Raw genomic sequence first — 20,548 nt, forward strand, 5'->3', positions numbered from 1 at the left:
CTGAGCCGTTGAAGAAATAGAAATAAAAATGTTCATTTGATTTACACTCAATTATTAGAGTAAAGCCTGTAGGTCCTGGATTGGTCTCAGCCACAGAACTGGGATAAATATCGTTTATAAAGTGATACCCTGCTGTACCAGCAGGTCGCATATTCCCTAATAATAAGCAGGTCGTATACATTTATTATTTAAGTGACTTCCTGGGAGAAAACTCTGATGTGGAGGGAGCGTTGAATTATGACAGCACTTTGTCACAGGGACATTTGGCTTCATTGTTTTCTGTTCCCTGACAGACGTCTAATATTTTCCCTTCTCCATTCCATTGGTTCAAATTTCACTTTTTAGATGGACAGTTGCTGTGAGCTGCACTGAATCACTGAGTTTCTCAACAACGAAGTATTGACAAGAAAAGAAAAAAAAAAGTCGTAGGTCGAGAATACGTTTTCATATCATGAGAAAGAATCTGTAAACTCCACTTCCTGTATTACTGCAGTATAACATTACTCTTGGTAACTTACTGTAATAATAATATTATTAATGTTATAACTTTATAGTTGTAAATTTACAACTTTGTTTCTCAGAATATTTTAACTTTTTTGCATAAACTGGATGTTAACATTTACTTTTGAAAATTATATCTTTATCCTTTGAAATTTTGAAATTAATTTTAACGGCGTTCTATCTTTTTATATGAAGATTTAATTCACAAAAATCAATGAACAACTTTTATGCTCATAACGTTGCAACTTTTTCTCCTAGATTCACAACTTTATTTTAAAACTCGGCTCTAATCCTGAAAGCCTTCAACTATTTGAACCTTCAACTTCTTTTTCGTAAACTTACGACTCCAACATCATTCATGTCAAAGTTTCAGTTTTATTCTCAACACCTTTAACTCAACCTCCTAGAATTACGACTTCATTCTTGAAAAGTTACGACTCTATTCTGATCTATTCAACACTTTATTCTAGTAAACTATGACTTTATTTTTCAACTTTATTGGTGTGAACTTATAGCTTAAATTCTTATAAACCTACAACTTTATTCATGTAACCTGACAGTGTTTTCTTCATTAACCTCATTAACATCTTTATTCTGGGTAAATTTACGACCTTGTTCTCATGAACCTGCAGGCCGTTCTCGTAGACTTACGACATAATTCTGGTAGCCTCACAACTTCATCATAGTAAACTTGAGGCTTTACATTTACGACTTTACGACTTTGTTCTCATAAACTTGCCACTTTATTCTACGGTGGAACCTGCACCTTTTTTCTCATATGTATTCTTGTGAATTTGAGGCTTTATTCCTATAAAGTGTTTCAAATGTATTCCTGTGAATTTGAGGCTTTATTCCTATAAACGTACAACTTTATTCACCTACAATTACCTCTGTTTCCTAGTAAACTATGATTCCATTTATTTATTTATTACAACATTTTGCATGTAAACTTATAGCACTGTGATAAATGATAAACTTTTAATTTTCAATTAACAATCTCACTGTCATAAACCTCAAACTATCTTCTTGTAAACCTGGGAGTTGCTCTTCATTCTCCTGATAGTAATAATAATAATATGAACTCATACAGTATTTTTTTTATGACTCAATTCTCTCTTTTTTTTCAATGAGCTCGATCATAGTGATTCAGGTCCATAAATACACTGACCTGTGAAGAACTTGGTGCAGCATTTCTGTCTGTCTGTTCTTCCGTCTGTCTGTTCTTCTGTCTGTAGGACTCTGTAGGACCCAGCGGAAAAGTGCTCCAGCCGGAGGGAGCCCGGGTGAGAGAGAGAGAGAGAGAGGGAGAGGGAGAAAGCTGAGTGTGGAGAAGACGCTCAGATCAGTCAGTGGCTTCATGGAGTTATGTACCTCTGATCCTCCGCCATGGATTGCACTCCGCGATCACTTCTTGTTGTTTTACTCCTTTTCTTCTCCTGCGTTTTCCCTGCCACCTCCGTCATCTACCCTCCAAACGAAGGTAAGGCAACTCTGTGCATGTCAAGCGCGCAAGGACGCGTGTTTGTGCGCGGAATGTGCGCCACGGCAGCGGTCCTTGGCCGGCGTCCGTGCGCTGGACGCAGCCATTGTCCGAATGTGAAGTTCTGGCAATAACCGAATGATCCAAAACGCATGAGGCTGAGACAAAAGATCGGCGAGAGTCGCGGTCAGATCCCGGGCAGACAATGAACTTAAAAGGAGACTCATTCATGCAGACACCGTAGCCTAATTTCTATAATACCCCCGTGGGGGGGCTTCTTACTTATAATTGAACTGAGCGATGGTGGAATTTGAAATTCGCCCTTTCAAAGAGACCGCTGAGCTATTTCCTTTCAAACCAATGCAAACATGTGAAGAATGATTTCTGCTGCATGAAAATTTGTTCCATAATCCGTTCTGGAGAAGACGCCCCAGTTCTAGTGGCGGTTGAGAGGCAGCGCTCGGAGGATGAGTTCGCTGGCACCGTGCGTAAAAACCTGGATGGCGATTTTTGGTGGTTTTCACCCGAAGCGGCGCAAATCAGTTGACACGTGAGAACCGGAAAATTACATTTTTGTACATTTGTATTTAATTTTCAGGGTAAATGGTTTACGTTTTTGTTAGAAAAATAGACACAGTGAGAACGCCGGTACAGAGAGAATAAGGCAGCGGCGTTATAGCAGTCTGTGCCGGGAAGGACGTCAGTGTGACAAGTCAGACTGTCTGGATCTGTTTATATGTTTTGAACAACTTTAAACACCCACCAAAATTATTTTACTTTAAAATGAAGTCTTTTTTTTCACATAGTTTTACTTTAAAAGTGTAAAATTAGCAGCAGGCCAACCCTATGTTATTCCCAATGTCAATACCTCTGTGGGATTATAATAAATAACAAACACAGGAAAAATCCTACTTTAAATCCAAAACTTCAACTCTCATTCTGCCTTCATGGTGTTGAGAGAGTTTGAAAAGTTTTTTTTTTAACACAGGCCTGAGTCAGAGACACTTTAAATCCAAAACTTCAACTCATTCTGCCTTCATGGTGTTGGGAGAGTTTGAAAAGTTTTTTTAACACAGGCCTGAGTCAGAGAAGCAGAATCTAAAAGCGAAGTTTGGAAAAATAAAAAAAATCAATAGTCAGGTTTCCGTTGGGTTCAAATCTCATCTGTATCGATCAATGACGCCTAATCGACCAATAACCAAACCGCTGCGGGAGGGTGTTTGTTTTATATCCATATGTGTGAAACAACACCGCAGGCTTCCTGGAAAAGTTTTGAACTTTTGAAAGTTTTAACTTTGAGAACTTTTTTATTATTATTATTATCATTTAAAAACCAGAAATGCTATTGAACTAGTTTCAACACTTTTGTGTCCAGGTCCTGAATCAGGAAATTTGCTTAGTATATGTTTGATTTATACGAACATATATATATACAAACAAAGAAAAATATGTTTTTATAGTCATTCCAGTTCAGGAACAAAACGCTTCCATCACCTGACAATGGAAGGGATATATATAATATATATAATTAAAATATATAAAAATAAATCCATAAATAAATAAAGTCTGATTAAATTATGCTAAGCTAAAGTGAAGCTAAACACAGCACAGTCACAGAATAACCCACAGGGCAACAGTCACAGGGTAATGTACAAACGTTAGCTGAATAACAATGAGACAATAAATAAAATAACTAAAGTAAATAAATGTTATGGTGAGGTCAGGGACTGTAGTCTATTAAAAGTAGACTCGTGAACCAGTTTTATTTACCAAAACAAACCGGAAGTCATGTAAGACTGATAAAATAATAAATGTAATTTACCCAAAATACTACAGTAGTATACGCACAAACGGAATGGGCCTGTGTTTGTAACTGCTGTTAAACTTTAGAATTAAATCATGTATCAGCCAGAGAGGGTCAGTGTGGAGCTGCGACATCAGTCTGTGTAAATCCATTCTTTATTAACGTCTTTGCTTTGGGAGGAAAAAAGTTAACACCGAACGCGACTTCCTTTTTCAGTCAGTCAGTGAGAAAATCCTGCGGAATAACGGCTCATTTTGTGACAGGTTGAGTGGATAAAGAGGAACAAACAACATAAAATAAACAAATAAACAGTGAAGTGACACCGTCGGTGTTCTCTCTGTGCTGACTCGGGTTCTTGGGTTCAGTTTCAGTCAGGGGTCTCAGGGTCTGAGACTCTGGGGAAGTACCTGGTTTTTGGAGTGATTTATTAAGACGTCTTTATAGATGCTGGCCGGTTAGGGAGTTGGTCTTCGGACAAACTTTCTCCTCTGCTCTCGGTTTTTTTTTTCTTCTTCTTTTTTTTTCTTCTTCTTCTTCCCTCTCATGAAGTCGTTACTTCAGCTCTAACCCACGATTTTCTTTCCCATTCGTCACTGACTAACTGTCAAAAACACGTTTGAAATACTATTTAAAACATATTGGGAGTCGGGAGGGGAAAACATACATTTTTCACAGTTCAATTGTAAATAAATAAATAAAAAAGTAAAAACAAAATAGAAAAAAATATTTATCGACTTGCATAATCTCAGATTAACGCTGGGGTTTTGAATTTGTAGTAATGGCTTCCAATGAGTGGAATGACGAACTTACTTAACTTATTGTTTTTATTTTATAAACATTGTATTGAGTTGAACTTTTTCAACTGAATTTGGCGACTTATTTATTTATTCGTTTTTGTTTCTTCGTTCACAGTTTATTAGTTTTTTTGTTTGTTTGTTTGTTTGTTTTTTTTTAAATAGTTTTGTTTCTTTCCTCAAAAGTTGAAACAGTCAGAACTGGAGTCGCTGAAATCAGCCAGCTTCTCTTCCTCTTCTTCCTCGTCTTCCTCCTCCTCCTTCTCGCGTTTGTTTGTTTCTCCTTCTCCTCACACTTGACGGAAAAAAAATAAAAAAATAAAAATAAAGTATGAACCCAGTGTGTTGTTGCTGCCGCTGAGCAGCAATGTGTCTGACCCTCTGCGGGGCGTCCAGAGGCCTCTGATATTTTTAGGCAGCGATGTGGAGGCTTGGCCCGCGGAGCCACGACGTTGACCCGCGGGGACGAGGGGGCGACGCCGCGACGGTCGCACCTTTAAACGGTGCTGGAAATGAGCACATGCGCGTTCACATATAAGAAAGAAAAAAAAAGTTTTGTATTTTTCTGTAAATATAAACAAGTCTCCTGGTCAAACATGAGTGAAGAAAAGGAAGGAAGGACAAGGAAAGGTTGTCTTTTTTAATATACGTTGGTTGTGTTTACTGTCCGGTGTAGTGGACTGTGACAGACTGTAGTAGAGGAGGTGTAGGGTGGACATGACTGTGTTTGGTGTTGAGGGAAAGAAAGAAAGAAAGAAAGAGATAAAGAAACTGAAAGGAAAGCAAAGCAAAAATGGTGGATGAAGGAGGGATGCAAGGAAGACAAAGAAAAAATAAACAAAAGAATGAAGATAAGGATGGAAAGAGAGTCAAGGAAAAGATAAGAAAGAAAAAAGCCAAATAAGAAAGGAAGGAACGAAGGAAGGCATTTAGGGAAAAGAATGAAAAAGAAAAGAATGAAGAAAGGAAGGAAGGAAAGAAGGAAGAAAGGTGAGTAGGAAATGAAAGAAAGAGAGGCATTACAAACGGAAGACTCAAAGAAAGAAAGGAGGACACAAAGCAGGGAAAAGGAAAAGATACAAACGAAAGAAAGAAAGAAAGAAAGAAAGAAAGATAGGAGGAGGAGGTAGAGAGGGCTGGGCGAGGAGCAGCAGCAGCAGCAGGAACATCAGACAGAGCGACTGTGGACTTGAATAATTCATAATGGGAGGTGAACACTTCACCCTTTAACACAGACACAAGTTGCCTTACTTTGCCTGCACTGCGGCCTGTCAACCTCCACATTAACACAGCCTCCCTGTACTCCTTCACTGTCTCATGTGCACTGCCATTCTATTCTATTCTGTTCTATTGGGTTCTATGACCTCATCTCCACTAATCCAGCATTCACCGGGGATTAATTTTCCACCGTCATCTGCTGGGAACCAGTTCATTCCATTATAGTGAATGTAGGAAAATAAGTGACTGTTGCTCTGAAACTGTTTTCTCTTCTCCATCATGGCTTTAATGGCTGTTCATCAGCAGCGTTACTCACAGCAGGCCCGTTTCTAGGTTTTAGTGTTTTCTACACCCCTTTGTGGTACAACACTTTACGGCATGTGTGTGTGCGTGTGAGGAGCGGCCCATGTTTTTGCTCTGTAATTGATTCAGAGCGACCCATGTTTTTGCTCTGTAATTGATTCACCTGTTTCTACCTCAGTGATGTTTTGGTCCCTCGCAGACAGGCTGACTCAGTTCGCTATTAATACTCCCAGTTCCCGTTTAGAGGCACTCCCTGATGGGGCCGGTACTATATGCTTGGCTGACGCTAGCCTGCTAACTGACTGACTGTGTGTATGTGTGTGAGACGGTGAGGGAGAGAGCATGAAACACAGTGTGCTCCACTTCTGGGCCTGACTCAGAGCTTTGGTTTTTTAAAATGCGTGCGTGCACCTCTGCATGTATACGGCGTATGTAGGGTGTATGTGTTAGTGTTTTAACTTTGTGTGTATACGCGTGTGCCGTACATGTGTCTAAATTGTTTACTTTTCCTGCTTCTTGCCAGGCGAAGTACAGTATGGTCTCCATGTTATTGTTCCCGCTGTTTACGCATGCATTTGCTAGCACACATGTGTTCCCTAATACGTGAGCTGGTGCCGACTTCCTCAGCCGAGTGCAGCTGGAGGGGACTTTTTTTTCCTCCCCGCTACACGAGAGCCATCTAATTTTCTGCTCTCGAATTCCCCCGCTTGGCTCAATTTGAGTGGTGGGCTCGGCTCGTTGAGAAATGTAAATTGGAAGCAATGGCCCTGGATGCTGAGCTGCTATTATCTGACATGAACAGATAGCTTCATTAGACTCTAATGGCAGGGTGTCTACTGCCAGTCAACTGGCTGAGTGGCCTGGTGTGGCTGGAGCTTAGGTGGACCTGGATGTGGACGTTTCTGTGACCTGGTTTTTTCTAAAATAAAAGTTCTTGATATGAGTTCATTGATTTTTGAAAAAATGACAGATTTAGCAGTGGAAAATGACTAGTAGTCGCGGCATTTGCGTTTCTGATTATTGAAACTACAACTCGGGAATTAAAAGAAGCTGATGTTCTTGTGAAAGTTTTTGCAAAAAATTAAGTGCAAGGCTTTTCTGTGAGGCTGTTTCCTTGGTTAAGTGCATCCATGTGTCCGCTCCGAATCGATTCAATAGAACACAATGACTTCACAGTTATTTACCAGTGAAAAAGTGCATTTGTACAGTCGTTGTCCTCGCCTTTTTAATGTAGGTCAACAGTGTTCATGTGCACAATCAGCATAAATTAATCACGTTCCGCTTGTGGATTTTTTATGTTGGATCATTGATGGGTCAGTGGAAAACCCCTTTTGTGTTGTGTTCTTAGAAAACATTTCAGATTGAGATCTGAATGTGTAAATAGATCTGCTCCATCTTTGAAACATTAGAGACATGACAGACTTTGTGTTTAATTTTTATTTGCACAATCAGATTTGAAATTAAGTTTCCCTTGAAATAAATGTTTGTGTTTAAATGTAATAATATTATTATTTTTAATAATAATAGGAATAATTGCATTATTATGATTATTAATGATAATAATATTATTCTCTAATGCAAGTGGCTGTGATCATCACCGTCCAATCAGAAAGGCAGTAGTTAAATTCTGTACTCTGACTGGTTCCTTGGTAAGGTGCTTAAAGGTGAAAGTATGCTAAAAATGACTATAATTAGCACCATAGAAAAAAGGGTAATTTATGGTTGTGGAAATTGATGTTTATCCAATGTGCGTTGGAACACAAGAAGCACGTTGGAGGTGTACAGCCTCATAAACATCTGGGTGCTCACTGTACAGTAGTGCTATACACTCTCACTGAACATCCTGACTGACGACTGTGTTGACATGTCAGTGTCTGTGTGTCTGTTGTTCTACTCCTGCACTCAACCCACATTATGGGCCAGTGCATTACAACTGCCCTCAGAGCCGTGTCTGCGGGGCAGGGATTGGTAGATACACACTGAGTGAGAATCGTTGCGTGCTATCCCTTCACCCACTTCCACAGGAGGGCAAAATCTGTGTCCTTTGCGTGCTTACCAAGCTGGGATAACTGGGGAGGATTGTGTCAGGGAGGGCATCCGCCGTAAAATCTGTGTCAAATCATACAGTCAGATTATCCGCTGCGGCAATCCCTGAATTGTGTAGCAGCAGTAAGAAAAATTAAATAAAAAAACCCAAAATGTAATTAATGATTATCTTAACATATTTTTCTTTCATTATAAATCAGATTATTTCCAATCCTTTTTTTTAATTTTTTTTTTTACATTTTTGTTTGGAGGTAAAAGTGTTCCCTCTGTGCTGGGGTAGAGAGTCTGTAGACCATGAAGCTGCCTTATTTTCCCAACCATTGGCCATCTGTCAGTATGTTATAGCCCATACTGACAGGTGTATTCAATGACAATCACTCACAGGAGAAACATATGGATGTTCTAATAATAGAAAAAGTTGGAGCTTATTTTTCCCTGCCCAGGGAAGATATGCTGTATGTCAGAGTTAATTTTGTTCATATGTTTATAACATGCTTTGCTGAGCAGAGTCTATTCATGTGCATCAAAGTCACCTGCACGTTCTGTTGTGTGCTGCAGAATTAGCCCGCGGTGGTGGGCAGTAATGATGCAATTAGCTTTATTGACAATAAAAATAAACTGCACTGACATGACGGCCACGCTGGCTGCACGAAGGTCACCATATGAGACGTCTGCGGCTGCCGTTCCCAAACTTTTTTGGCTGCGCGTCCTTTCTGTGTTCCCAACTGGGTTGACACACCCCGTTTTCCCACTCCAGAAAAAACAAACAAACAAGAAAACACACCAGTCTTTCTTATAAAGGCAGCGTGTTTAATCAGGTTCAAATGACCAGAACACACATTTATTAATTATTTAAAATTCTACATTTTTACAAAGTAATCACTTATTTACACGTCTTTATTTTGCGGAAAAATCCAACTTAAAAAACGCCACTCTAAACCACCATCACGTTTTGTTTTATCTGACACACCCCCTAGTGGCAGCCCGTGCACCACATCCCTGGTCTATGGTTAGCCTGAGGCCTCAGCTAAAACTATGTATCACTAAAATGTTTTTTGGCGTTACTTTGATTCTTAAAATTTCTTCAATTTTCTATAATATTTTTTCCCTCTTTGTTCAGTGTTGTTTTTTATAAAGAGTTAATTCCTGGCAGGACAGACACATCATAAAAATTAGATTTCTCTCTCTCTCTTTTTATTGACAAAATTAAATTGCTGTCCATCTCTCTGGTTACCATCTCATCACTACAGCTGTATATGTGGCCATGAATTAATGATAAATACAATAACCAGAGCAAGCTGCGATTTGTTTGAAATCCTGGCTTGACTTTGGTTCAGTCCATCCTTAGGATATCTGTGCTGTAGCCAGTTAGCTTAGCCAAATTTCTGCTTTGAAGCGTTACCCGGGCAGACAAACCAGCCAGCTCATACTGTCGGTTGACATGGGATAAATAGTGTGTCTGTATCTGGGTGTGTGTGTGTGTTCGAGAGAGAGAGAGAGAGAGACAGCTGAATATGTAGTGTCATGATCATTGCTTGAGGTCGCTGCTCCCTCCTGTGGGATTAGATAAGGGCTAATTGGGGCTAACAAGGACTACACACTTAAATGTTCTCTTTGTCTTACTTCCCTGTTCTTTCCCCTCTCCACAGTAAACCTGTTGGACTCTAAGGCGAGCCAGGGGGAGTTAGGATGGATTTCCTACCCATCGCATGGGGTGAGTGATCCCTTTCTTCATATTTACCCACCATGTCATCTCAAATGCTTCACATTCGGGCTACAGATCCCAAAACACGGGCGTCCACCTCACACCGAGTGGGGATTTTTAAATTCCTTTGGGTTCTCACTGTGTCATGCCGACCCAATGAGTCAAGTGCAGATTAACCCACTTTTTCCTTAGATTTTTTTTTTGTCCCTTCTCCTCCTCGCAGGTCAGAGGTTAAGCATTGGGTTCTTGCCATATGGCTGAGATGCTTAAGGGAAAATGGACGGAGTGTTCATGTGCGTGTGATTGTGTGTTTAAGCGTGTGTGTGAGCTCGGAGAAAGATTAAGGTATTAACAGATTTTGGCACAAAAGTATCCACATCAGTGTAATGAGCTTAACCTCTTTTTGAGAACATATCGTATCAACAACAAAGATGCAATTGTGTGAATGTTTTGGAAGTTCGATAATATCCTCAATACTTTGGAACACAGTGCCTTTTGTAGTACTAAAACGTATACATCACCACCTCAGTCTATAAACGTGATACATTTACTACAGTTACTAAGAATCATCGCTCGCACCTACAAACATCTGAATGAATGGAGTTTCTGCAAAAGCAACTTATTTTGTGCATAAAATCAAGAATTAATGGAGTTTCTGCAAAAGCAACTTATTTTGATTCTTTCTTCTTTTGCAGCAACATGATTTCATGTAAGTAAAATATCTGTTTAAAACTATGTTTTGATTCTTTCGATGATTTAAATATTTTGCAGCAACACGATTCCATGTAAGTAAAATATCTGTTTAAAACTTGACGATTCAAATATTTTGCAGCAACACGATTTAATGTAATTAAAATATCTGTTTAAAACTACGGTAAGCAGATTATTACGAATAAAAGCGGTTAGTTGTGATTAATTGTAACAATAATTAATCACAGACGTCACAATTAAGATACGTTTTTAAACAGTATTTTACAGTTTCTATTAAAAATACGAGGTCATTTATAAAGAAAATACTTTAACAGCGACATGGTTCCAAATTTAACAAAAAAAAAAAAAAAATCCTCACAGAATCATTAATCAGCCTCATTCTACAGTCCGGTCCCACAGTGGGCTCTCACTCAGTGTTTATTTGTCTAAGTTGTTGGACTACTGTGCCTCAGGGCCGGCCTGCTGACACACACAAACACCACTAGGTGCACACACTACACACTTTCTTGTCCTTTTCTTTATTAAGTGTTAGAATTACTCCTTGGCAGTGGCTTAAGGTAATCCAGTCATTTGTTCCACGGAGCTGCCAAACCTCATTTCCCTTCGACATATACAGTACTGGCACCGTTCAAAGGCTCTCAGTTGCTCCGAGAGGTCGAACCGCAATTAGGAAAAGTAAGAAAGAAAAAAAAAAACAAAAAAAACAAGAGCGCGCTATTTCAAATGCATAACGTCTAGAGACAAAAACAGGATACAGGGCAAGTGCGTGATCAACGGAGATGACTGATGTTGTGCTAATGGTTGCATGTGTGAGTCAGAAGGGAAGTAAACAGCAGCACTGCAGGGCTGATCTAGCACACGTCTCGGAATGTGCGACGGAGCGTGCGCGGCGACCCCGGCTCTATTTTTCAAAGTGTTTGTTTTGAAGGAGTTCTGAGGAGAAGTGTGTGATTGTTGAATTCATAAAAAAAATAAAGAAAAAATGGTGCAGGAATTGGGGCCGGTGTCACTTTTAGATGAGAGGGACTTCAGAGAGCAGCAGAGACAGGAGAGGACGGGATCAAAAGGAGGGAGACAGGGGAGCAGAAGGATGAAACAGAGACACGGGGGGGGGACGGGACACGGGAACAGAGGGGGTCACGAGAAGGGGACGGAGAGCGAGACACTGCCGATGATCGAGTCCTGAAGGTGAATCTTCTGTAATTACTCACGTCATCTTCCCACCGTGCTCAGATAAGCAGCCTCACAAATGATTTATACTAATGTAGCCCTGAGTCCACACACACACACACACACACACACACACACACACACACACTGAGGGTGAAGCTGCAGCTATCGCCCCACGGAGAGGTCTGGTCAGAACAAATTAAGAGTTTAGAGGAAGTGGAAACGTCCGGTGTGTTTGTGTGTGTGTGTTTGTGTGTGTGTGTTTGTGTGTGTGTGTGCAGATTTACTTTGATCTGTTTAACAGCCGTGCTGATGACCACTGACTCAGTGTCCACAGGACTTAGCCCTTCGCTAAAGACTACACAGTGTTTAAGATTACATAGTTTAAGATACAAGTAGAGGTTATTCTTAAAGGTACAGTGCAGTAATTAACATGGTTTATTTTCATAGGAAAGTACAGTAGAGTTGTTCTGTCAGTTCACTGTGATCTACTTATATATTATTAACACTTCCCCTTTGTTTGAGAACAGTCAGTAGTTGAAGAGAATTAGTTAATAGAAGTTAATTTTATAAAGTAAATGTGCTAATATTGTGATTAAAAAAGTGATACAATAAGAAAAAAAAGTTCTAATATCAGCAGAAAAAGTCTTGTCAATAATGTGGTATTACTACAGGAAAATAGTCATAATATTTTAGAAATCAAAATGGGAAACCGCACGGAAAAAAAAGATTGACATTTCTCCCAGTTTGTCTTCACTCATCTGTAACGACTCAATATACAAAACTTTTCCGCCACTATGCAAAAGCTTGACCTTTTGACCCGCCGTCCTGTTAGAAATAATGGAAAAAAAAAAAATCAAACACATCTAAATTCCCAAGTCTCAGATCCAGTCGAGGAGGTCGGATCACCAAAGTGTACGGCCCTTTTCTTTGGACCTGGTCCACTATTTCAGACAGCCAGCTTTTCTACTGCCTTTTAAAGTCCAGACTGCTGCTTCAACTTTTTTTTTTAAGTCACTCAAGAGCTCTTAAAGCCCATGGTGCTTTGCTGCCGCTCTGTCTGTGAAATCAGCCTCACCAGCACACATTGCCTCCACTTCTCAGACTTGACAAAGTGGGAGATTATAGAGAAATCTGCCCAGTGAGAGGCTTTGATTGGACGAGACAACAGAGCAGAAGTGACACATATTGTTCGTTGTAGTTTTTGGCAGGAAGACGTAATTACCAGGAAAACGTGTCAGAGGTTCAAATGTAAATGATCCACTGTTGAAATGGTTCAAACAGTGGATTCTGTCGTCTTTCTGTCGTCGTAAAACGGCCAGAACTTGAAACTACTCCAACCATTAGGAACACGAGGAAGTATGAAGTATGTGGTTTCCCTCCGGTAGGATGGGCTGATGAAATGTCCTCTGACAAATATGCTGCAGTTGTCATGTGTCTGACCACGGTGACCTCTGAGGAACCTAAAACTGAAGGTAGCCACATACTTGTGGTGGACGTCCACTTGATATATCTGTAGTCCGCTTTAACTCGGTCAGTGGTACGAGTCCTGGTCACGTTATTTCATTTCTTATTGTAACATTTACATCTTTTGAATATTTAGACACACACAAAAATAATTCTAGTTTTTCCATTGATTAAGGCTGTAACGCTTTAACAGTGGCCCTCAAGTTGAGGCTCGGGGTCCTTATCTGGGCTGTTGGCAGGAACTTCACTTCTTTACGGTCACTTTTGAAGCAGTGCACTTATTGATATTTTGTAGTAACGCCAACCTGTACAATACAGCAGTGATCTTTAACTTAATTCGACCCACGGAACTGTCCGATCCGACCTTCGACTGGATTCCAAAATAGTACGGGGATCAAAGAGAAAATACGGTGCGATCTCCACTATTAAAGCAACAGTAAAAAAAGACACTTTAATTACTGTCAGTTATTATGAACATCAAATAATATTGTTAGAACAAATAAAAATGTGTTTTTTATTACATTTTATTTGAGAGTCTGGCCCTCATGGAATCTGTCCTGAAAAAATCCCCGTTCCCCAAGAAATATAATTAGTGATTCCTGCAGTATAGCCATACAGTATTTATTATATTTTGTAGAATAATGTGATTGTCTTGGAAATGAGGTCAAGACTTTAAGAGTGTAGTGAAAAAAAAGTCATAGTCTTATAGAGTAATATTTCCTTTCTCATATTTGTGTTTCTTTACACACTAATGGTTTTGGCCCAATTGCATTGTTACCCTACACTGGTCAGAGAGGGCGACCCTCGTTGACCCACTGCCTTTGAAGTGGGCGAGCCGGCATGCTGACTCAGTGATTTCGGGTCGTGCCTGGTGCAGTAGCTTCGGCGTCTTGAGTGGATCATGTTACCATGGTCCGTTTTACTGTCCCTTCCACTGGGGGCTCTTACCTACAGCACAGATCAGAGGGACCACACCACAGTGTGACCCAGCTGTGACCATCAAGGGCCTGGGGGGGGGGGGGTTATTATATATCAATTAGATGGCAGGATGAGGTGAGTCCCCCCCCTCTCTCCCCCCCGGGGAGACACCAGGCTGTGCTGCTCACTTCAAACCTTTATTTATCCTGGTTGACACACAAACAGCTCCATACACTCCTAGTGGCAGTTGGTGCCTTTTCTTTGTTGCAAAAAAATTCAAAATAATGCAAAAAGAAAACTACAGTATCAGACATACGAATTGTGGTACTGGATATTTGAATGTTTTGTGATTAAATATAACCGTATCTGGCCACATATTTTGGTCTTGAAGAACTTAAGAATCCAATAATCGTACCAGAGATCGAGAACCGTGTATGTACGACTAGTTTACAATTTCCCGATGCTAAATGTTAGTCTGTACTTTAGATTAAAGAGTTAACGCAAAATTAAACATTTTTAAACCAATATGAATCGATTAGATAGATAGATACATAGATAGAACCTTATTGATCCCTCAGGAGTTCCTTTCGGGAAATTAGGGGAAAATCGACAAGGAATTTAGTCGACAATCAGTATCAATATATTGAACCGGAATCGCATTTTTTTATATATAAAAATAACTTTAGAAAAAAAAATGAAAGGATTGAAAACCTAATTTGTCCGACCAAATGATGTCATGTTCAGTTCATGGTCAGGTGACTTTGTTTTCTGTGCTGTGTATGGTCGAGGAGGGAAACCCTCGTATAATGGATGTCATCCTTCTGGGTGAGACCCTCACAGGGATTTCATTTGCTCCAGCTCAGACACGTTCACAGTCATCATCTCCGCTCCACAATGGTTCTCTTTTATACGCGGAGACACATTCACCTGGCTTCCATTTGGAACCCGCGTGTGTGTTTTGTGCTCGGGGAAATTGCAGAGCGTCTAATTCAGGTTCAGAGCGCAGACCCATCACTGGGAGTCACTTTAGATTTGGCTCCGTACACAGTATGGTTCTTGACATGAAGACATCAGTGCAGAGCGCACGGACATCTGCGTTCGATAGAGTGCACTCATGTCAGCGTGTACTCACAAACACACACTTGGACAAAACGTGGTACTGCAAGAAAACAGAAAAGGGTAAATGGATCGGACGCCAGTTCTGCTGACTCAGCAGTATACATAAAAAGTGTTTACTAAGAAATACTCTTTTTACCTTCACAAAACACATGACACAAACTAAAATTATGATGTAGCATTGTAATACAATATGCCAAAAAATTATATTATATTATATTATACAGTATTATATTACAGAGTTGCAGTTAGGCATCTCACCAAGGTTCAAATAAAAACTTATTAAAGTGTAAAAATACCTCATGGTAAGAATAAAATGCGAAATTTCATAAGCTATAAATAAATAAAACCAAATTTATGAAGACGTCACAGAACAGTGAAACTATTGACACTGAACTTCCACGGTGTGTGTGAGTGAGTGTGTGTGTCAGGTTATTTTTTTTACATATGAATTTTAAAACCTCTGATTTTTTCGTGAACTTTTCTTTTGCTCCTAAGAGTGTTGCATTCTGGGAGTATTTTTTTTACAGCATCTGACTGATACTTTCCAACATTACTGAATTAATTTAATATTAAGGTCAAAGGGGAATCCAATTATTTTTAGCAATTTCCCATTATTATTATTAATAATAATGATAATAAAACACTTTGTTTGGTTTTTGGCTGTGGGTTCAAATCCTGGCATGTGTTTAAAAACATCTAACAAAGACAAATCCACCGTGTGCCAATGTGAAGCAGCACAGAACACACTGTGTTGGGTTTTGTTTGTAAGTAAGTCCATTACCTTTTCAAACACATTGTCACCAGCATCGCTAATGCTAGCCGGGGGCCGTTGTTCCTGCCTCGCTGCCGTATCGGGGGGGTTGGGGGGGTGGGATGGTGTCAGCAGAGCTGTTTGCATGTCATCACGCCATCATTTTAATACTTTTATTTACAGTCGGCCTCCTCCATTTCCCAGCCAGGCCAGGTGAAATGTTAAGTCAAGCTTTGTCTCTATATTTGGCCCCCACTCAGTTCTGTCCACTTAGCCCTGTTATTGTTAGCTCTACAGAGAGATTGGACTACAATGATGAATGAGGTGACACCGAGCAAAGCATGACGAGGAAGACTAAACACCAATGGAGTGGCTCCCCTCAAGTTTCCTCTCACTCTGTCTCCCTTTCCTCTTGTTCATTCTCAGCCCTCCTCTCTCTCTCTCTCTCTGTCTCTCTCTGTCTCTCTGTCTCTCTCTCTGGTTCTCTCCCTCCCCCCTCCTCCCACGGCTGTTTCATTAACTTCGCTGTGAGATGAAAAGCAAGTGGCAATCCTTCAGCTAGAGAGCTCCTTGAAACACAGGACGCCCATTCATGGCGTTTACTTCCACACACCATCACACATGCACGTTGGAAATCATGTAATAGGAAACCCGGCCTTTCTTAGCCCTTCATTATTTTCTGTGTTCGGGCTGAGAGCACCTGCTGTGTTTGCCTGCCATGAGCCTTTAAACACTTCACACGAGCCCAACGTGACCATGTATATGTGTGTGTGCGTGGCTTTACAGTTTGGTTAATTCGAGTGTGAAAGCTGCGACATATTTCATTCTGCATGAACTCACCCAGTGAAACTCCCTCTTTCTCTCCCATCTGACTAACTCCGCAGAACGCGCCGCCCGCCCGGGCGTACATCCATCCTGACGTCTACACGCCGAACACATCCATTTGCACATTTACCGCTAACCCCTTTATTCCAGTGACTGTCGTCTCGACCACAATGAGCCCCTTGTTTCAGGTGTTTCTGCCCATTAATCATCTCTCTGATTCAGTGTTGATTTGCCTGGACGGCCGGGCCGACACCGTATGATCAATGAGATTTCCCGCTGTGCTGAATTTAAAAGGAATGACCCCGACTCTCTTTTTCTCCTCTCCTCTCCCATTGCTTTCTCCCAGTGGAGGGAAAATGTAAGATAGACACGATCCTTCCTGGTATACACTCACGTCTGTCAACACTTCTGCCTAGTTTCTGTTGTTCCATAGTGGATTGAGCACGTTTCCTTCAGTAGTCTAGTGCTGTAATGCAATTAACCACGACTGCAGCTTGAACGGCTTCACCTCTAGATGAAAAAAAAAAACTTCCTAGTACAAGGGTGTAAAAAAACACTATTAGTTCTTATAGTATTTACTATTTAACTGATCTATAAACATGCAATCTGGAATGAGATATTTTTTATATTTTCATAAAAATCTAATCAAGGACATTTTGGTAAAACTCCTAATATTTTGAAGTCATTTCTCAGAGATCTGATAGTGTCCTTTTTCACCCTTCATTGTTTGTTAGATACTTAGTATCAAGCAGAAGTGAATCTCAACCTCAGTACTTGATCTCTAATGACTTACAGGGTGGATGTAACTTTTTCTTTTTTTTTATCTTCCTCTATCTTCCTCTTATTCTAATTTCTTCAAATCTAATTTCCCTATTTCTAATTCTTCTCACTTTTAACTTTTTTTTTTCCTGTAACATCTTCCTCGCTCAATTTATTCATGTGTTTCATGATCACTCTCTCTGCCTTTCTGAAACATATTATCTCTTTTTACAATTGTTAACACTTTGGTTATTTTTTTTCTTTTCCTTCCTATTTTTTCATCATCATCACCCTCCTGTCTTTTTGTTGTGTCTTGTTTTTTCTGTCCGCCCATCTCAACATCCATCTCCTCTCTTCTTCCACTTCTCCTTCTTTCCATCTCTTTTTGTTTTTATAGTGGGAAGAAATCAGTGGTGTGGACGAGCACTACACTCCGATCCGGACCTTCCAGGTCTGCAATGTGATGGAGTACAGCCAGAACAACTGGCTTCGCACCAACTGGATTCCTCGCAGGTCAGCCCAGAAGATTTACATCGAGCTGAAGTTCACGCTGAGGGACTGCAACTCCATCCCTCTGGTCCTGGGAACCTGCAAGGAGACCTTCAACCTCCTCTACCAGGAGACAGATGACGACCAGGGGAGCCACTTCAGGGAGCATCAGTTCTCCAAGATCGACACCATCGCGGCTGACGAGAGCTTCACCCAAATGGACCTTGGAGATCGCATCCTCAAGCTCAACACCGAGGTGCGCGAGGTGGGCCCCATGACCAAGAAGGGCTTCTACCTGGCGTTCCAAGACGTGGGCGCTTGTGTGGCTTTGGTGTCGGTGAGGGTTTACTTCAAAAAGTGCCCGAACACTGTGAGGAACCTGGCACTTTTCCCAGATACGGTTCCCATGGACTCGCAGTCGCTGGTGGAGGTCAAAGGATCATGTGTCAATCATTCTAAAGAGGAGGAGCCGCCGCGAATGTACTGCAGCACGGAGGGGGAGTGGCTTGTGCCTATCGGGAAGTGTCTGTGTAATCCAGGCTTCGAGGAGCGAAGCAGCACCTGCCAAAGTAAGACAAGAGTTTGATCACTCTTTTAAAACTGTTTATTCTTTCGTTCGGGATGAAACCATCCGATACCTGACGTCGCTCATCAAACGATACCTGAAACCATCACTTAGTTTATCAATGCCACAAGTTTGACTTAAATCTTACTTTTCCAATTTTGTAAAAGAAATTTAACAAATTATTCTTTATTCAAATTATCTCTTTATTCAATTTAAAGATTTTTTTTATTGTTAAAATAAATTATGACAATGACAGAGAAAAATATGCTTTAGTTACTTGGAACATGGTAAAAAAAAAAAAAAGAATCAAAACAGAGCTGGGTCTTTGTATTTGTCCACAGCTGCTAACACATGGTGTAACATGTAGGTCTCAAACAACAATATCGAGTAAACAGATCAATATCGTGGATTGGCACCATTGACCTAGCTGTTTAGTCAATATCGGAACAGACAGACAATGTTAATATCGGATCGTTGCATCCCTACCTTTTCGTACTTCATGTTTCAAACTCATCTTTTGCTCATATTTCTGAGTGTGTGACATTGTTTCTGTTATTATTCAATGTCATGTGTGTAATTAATTGCAAAGGTTGTTGCAGTGAAATGTCTGATGTGAAGACTCTCACACTTCATATCTGTCAACACAAAAGCTTTGATGTCAAATGTCCACCCAAATGTACAGTAGGTGTGTGTGTGTGTGTGTGTGTGCTTCATCTGTCTGTGTTTACGCTGCCTTCATGTCAGCCCTGAATTACTCAGATGGATGTTGAGTGAGTCTTTAGTTCCGTGTTTACCCGCTGAGCCCGGGTTATCTGCACCTCTGAGCTACGGCGTGCAGCGTTCAGTAGTTCAATAGCAATCTTCTCTGTGACACATCATTAGCTCCGGGAAGATCTTAACCAGAGAGGCAGGGACAGGACTGATAATGTTGAAGAAAGGACAGGGCCAGAGTGGATGGTGAATAATGGAATGGTTGTGGTGGTGACTGTGAGTGTCAGTGGAGCCGTGAGTGGGTCCACCCTGGGGTCTGGAGAAACTCACTCTCACCCCCGCAGTCGATCATTGCCTTTAGGCCGGGTAGACATGTTAAAAAGTGAGCGCTGTCTGGTCCGTCCTGACTGATCTGAACCAGTTTCCACATGCTTTGCAATTATTAGCTTCATGGGAAAAAAAAAGAACAAAAAAAAAGGCTCATTTTCATCTCATCACGGATCGTCAGAGTAGTGGTTTTCATCCTGAATCGACACAGTTTTTATGCCTGATGCCCAACCTAGGATTTAGGACCATGAAGGGCATAGACTTTAGGACAACCGTAGAGTTTGAGACTAGTTGGAATCGAACCGTAAACCTTTTGTATGGCTGGCAGGAGTCATATATTTCTCCTAGATTGGTCCAAAAAATGACTTATATTTGTAACCAAAGCACTAAAAACTGATCTGTACAACATTGACCAACCGTAACACGTGTATCTTTCGATGTGCTGTGACAGTCACACACGTGTGCGTTTTCTTTCTTCATTCTCCTCCGGTTTGTGTTTGTGTACGTTGAGTTCGATCGTGTTCCTGAAACCACTCCCAGTGGTTTCAGCCAAGGACACGGGGGCACCAGCTGCATGTGCCATGGAAAAGCCACGTCGTGTTTGTTGTGGCAGGATGCTGCGGTCCACTTGGTTCTATATGTGCTTCTCTTCCCTCCGTTTCACAGCGCTCAGCGCTTGGCCGAAAAAGCCGGATACAGCATTTTTTTTTTTTTTTTTTTTTTTTTGTGCTGCGGCCGTTCCTCAATGACACCGAGTTAGAACCATGTCGGAGGAGCTCTTTGTACTTCGTACAGTGGTCGTTCCCGAACGTTTCCACGTTCATCAGTTCTCCTCTCTCCTCATTCCCAGTGTTAATTAAAGATCAAAGTCTGACTCCCAGGTCC

The 20,548-nt window shown here is 40.8% G+C and overlaps 1 protein-coding gene across 1 annotated transcript in view; it reads left to right on the forward strand.

Annotated features, from left to right (window-relative positions):
- The first annotated feature begins 1,714 nt into the window (after window positions 1–1,714).
- The window catches only part of epha3 (eph receptor A3), an 86,949-nt gene continuing 68,115 nt past the window's right edge, over window positions 1,715–20,548 (forward strand). The window contains 3 exon segments of the mRNA XM_025063643.1: window positions 1,715–1,981; window positions 9,796–9,860; window positions 17,969–18,629. Of these exon segments, the coding sequence (XP_024919411.1) occupies window positions 1,888–1,981; window positions 9,796–9,860; window positions 17,969–18,629 (820 nt within the window). The 5' untranslated portion in view covers window positions 1,715–1,887.

This window comes from Cynoglossus semilaevis, chromosome 16 (genome assembly GCF_000523025.1).
Source record: "Cynoglossus semilaevis isolate Cse_v1.0 chromosome 16, Cse_v1.0, whole genome shotgun sequence".
NCBI lineage: Eukaryota > Metazoa > Chordata > Actinopteri > Pleuronectiformes > Cynoglossidae > Cynoglossus > Cynoglossus semilaevis.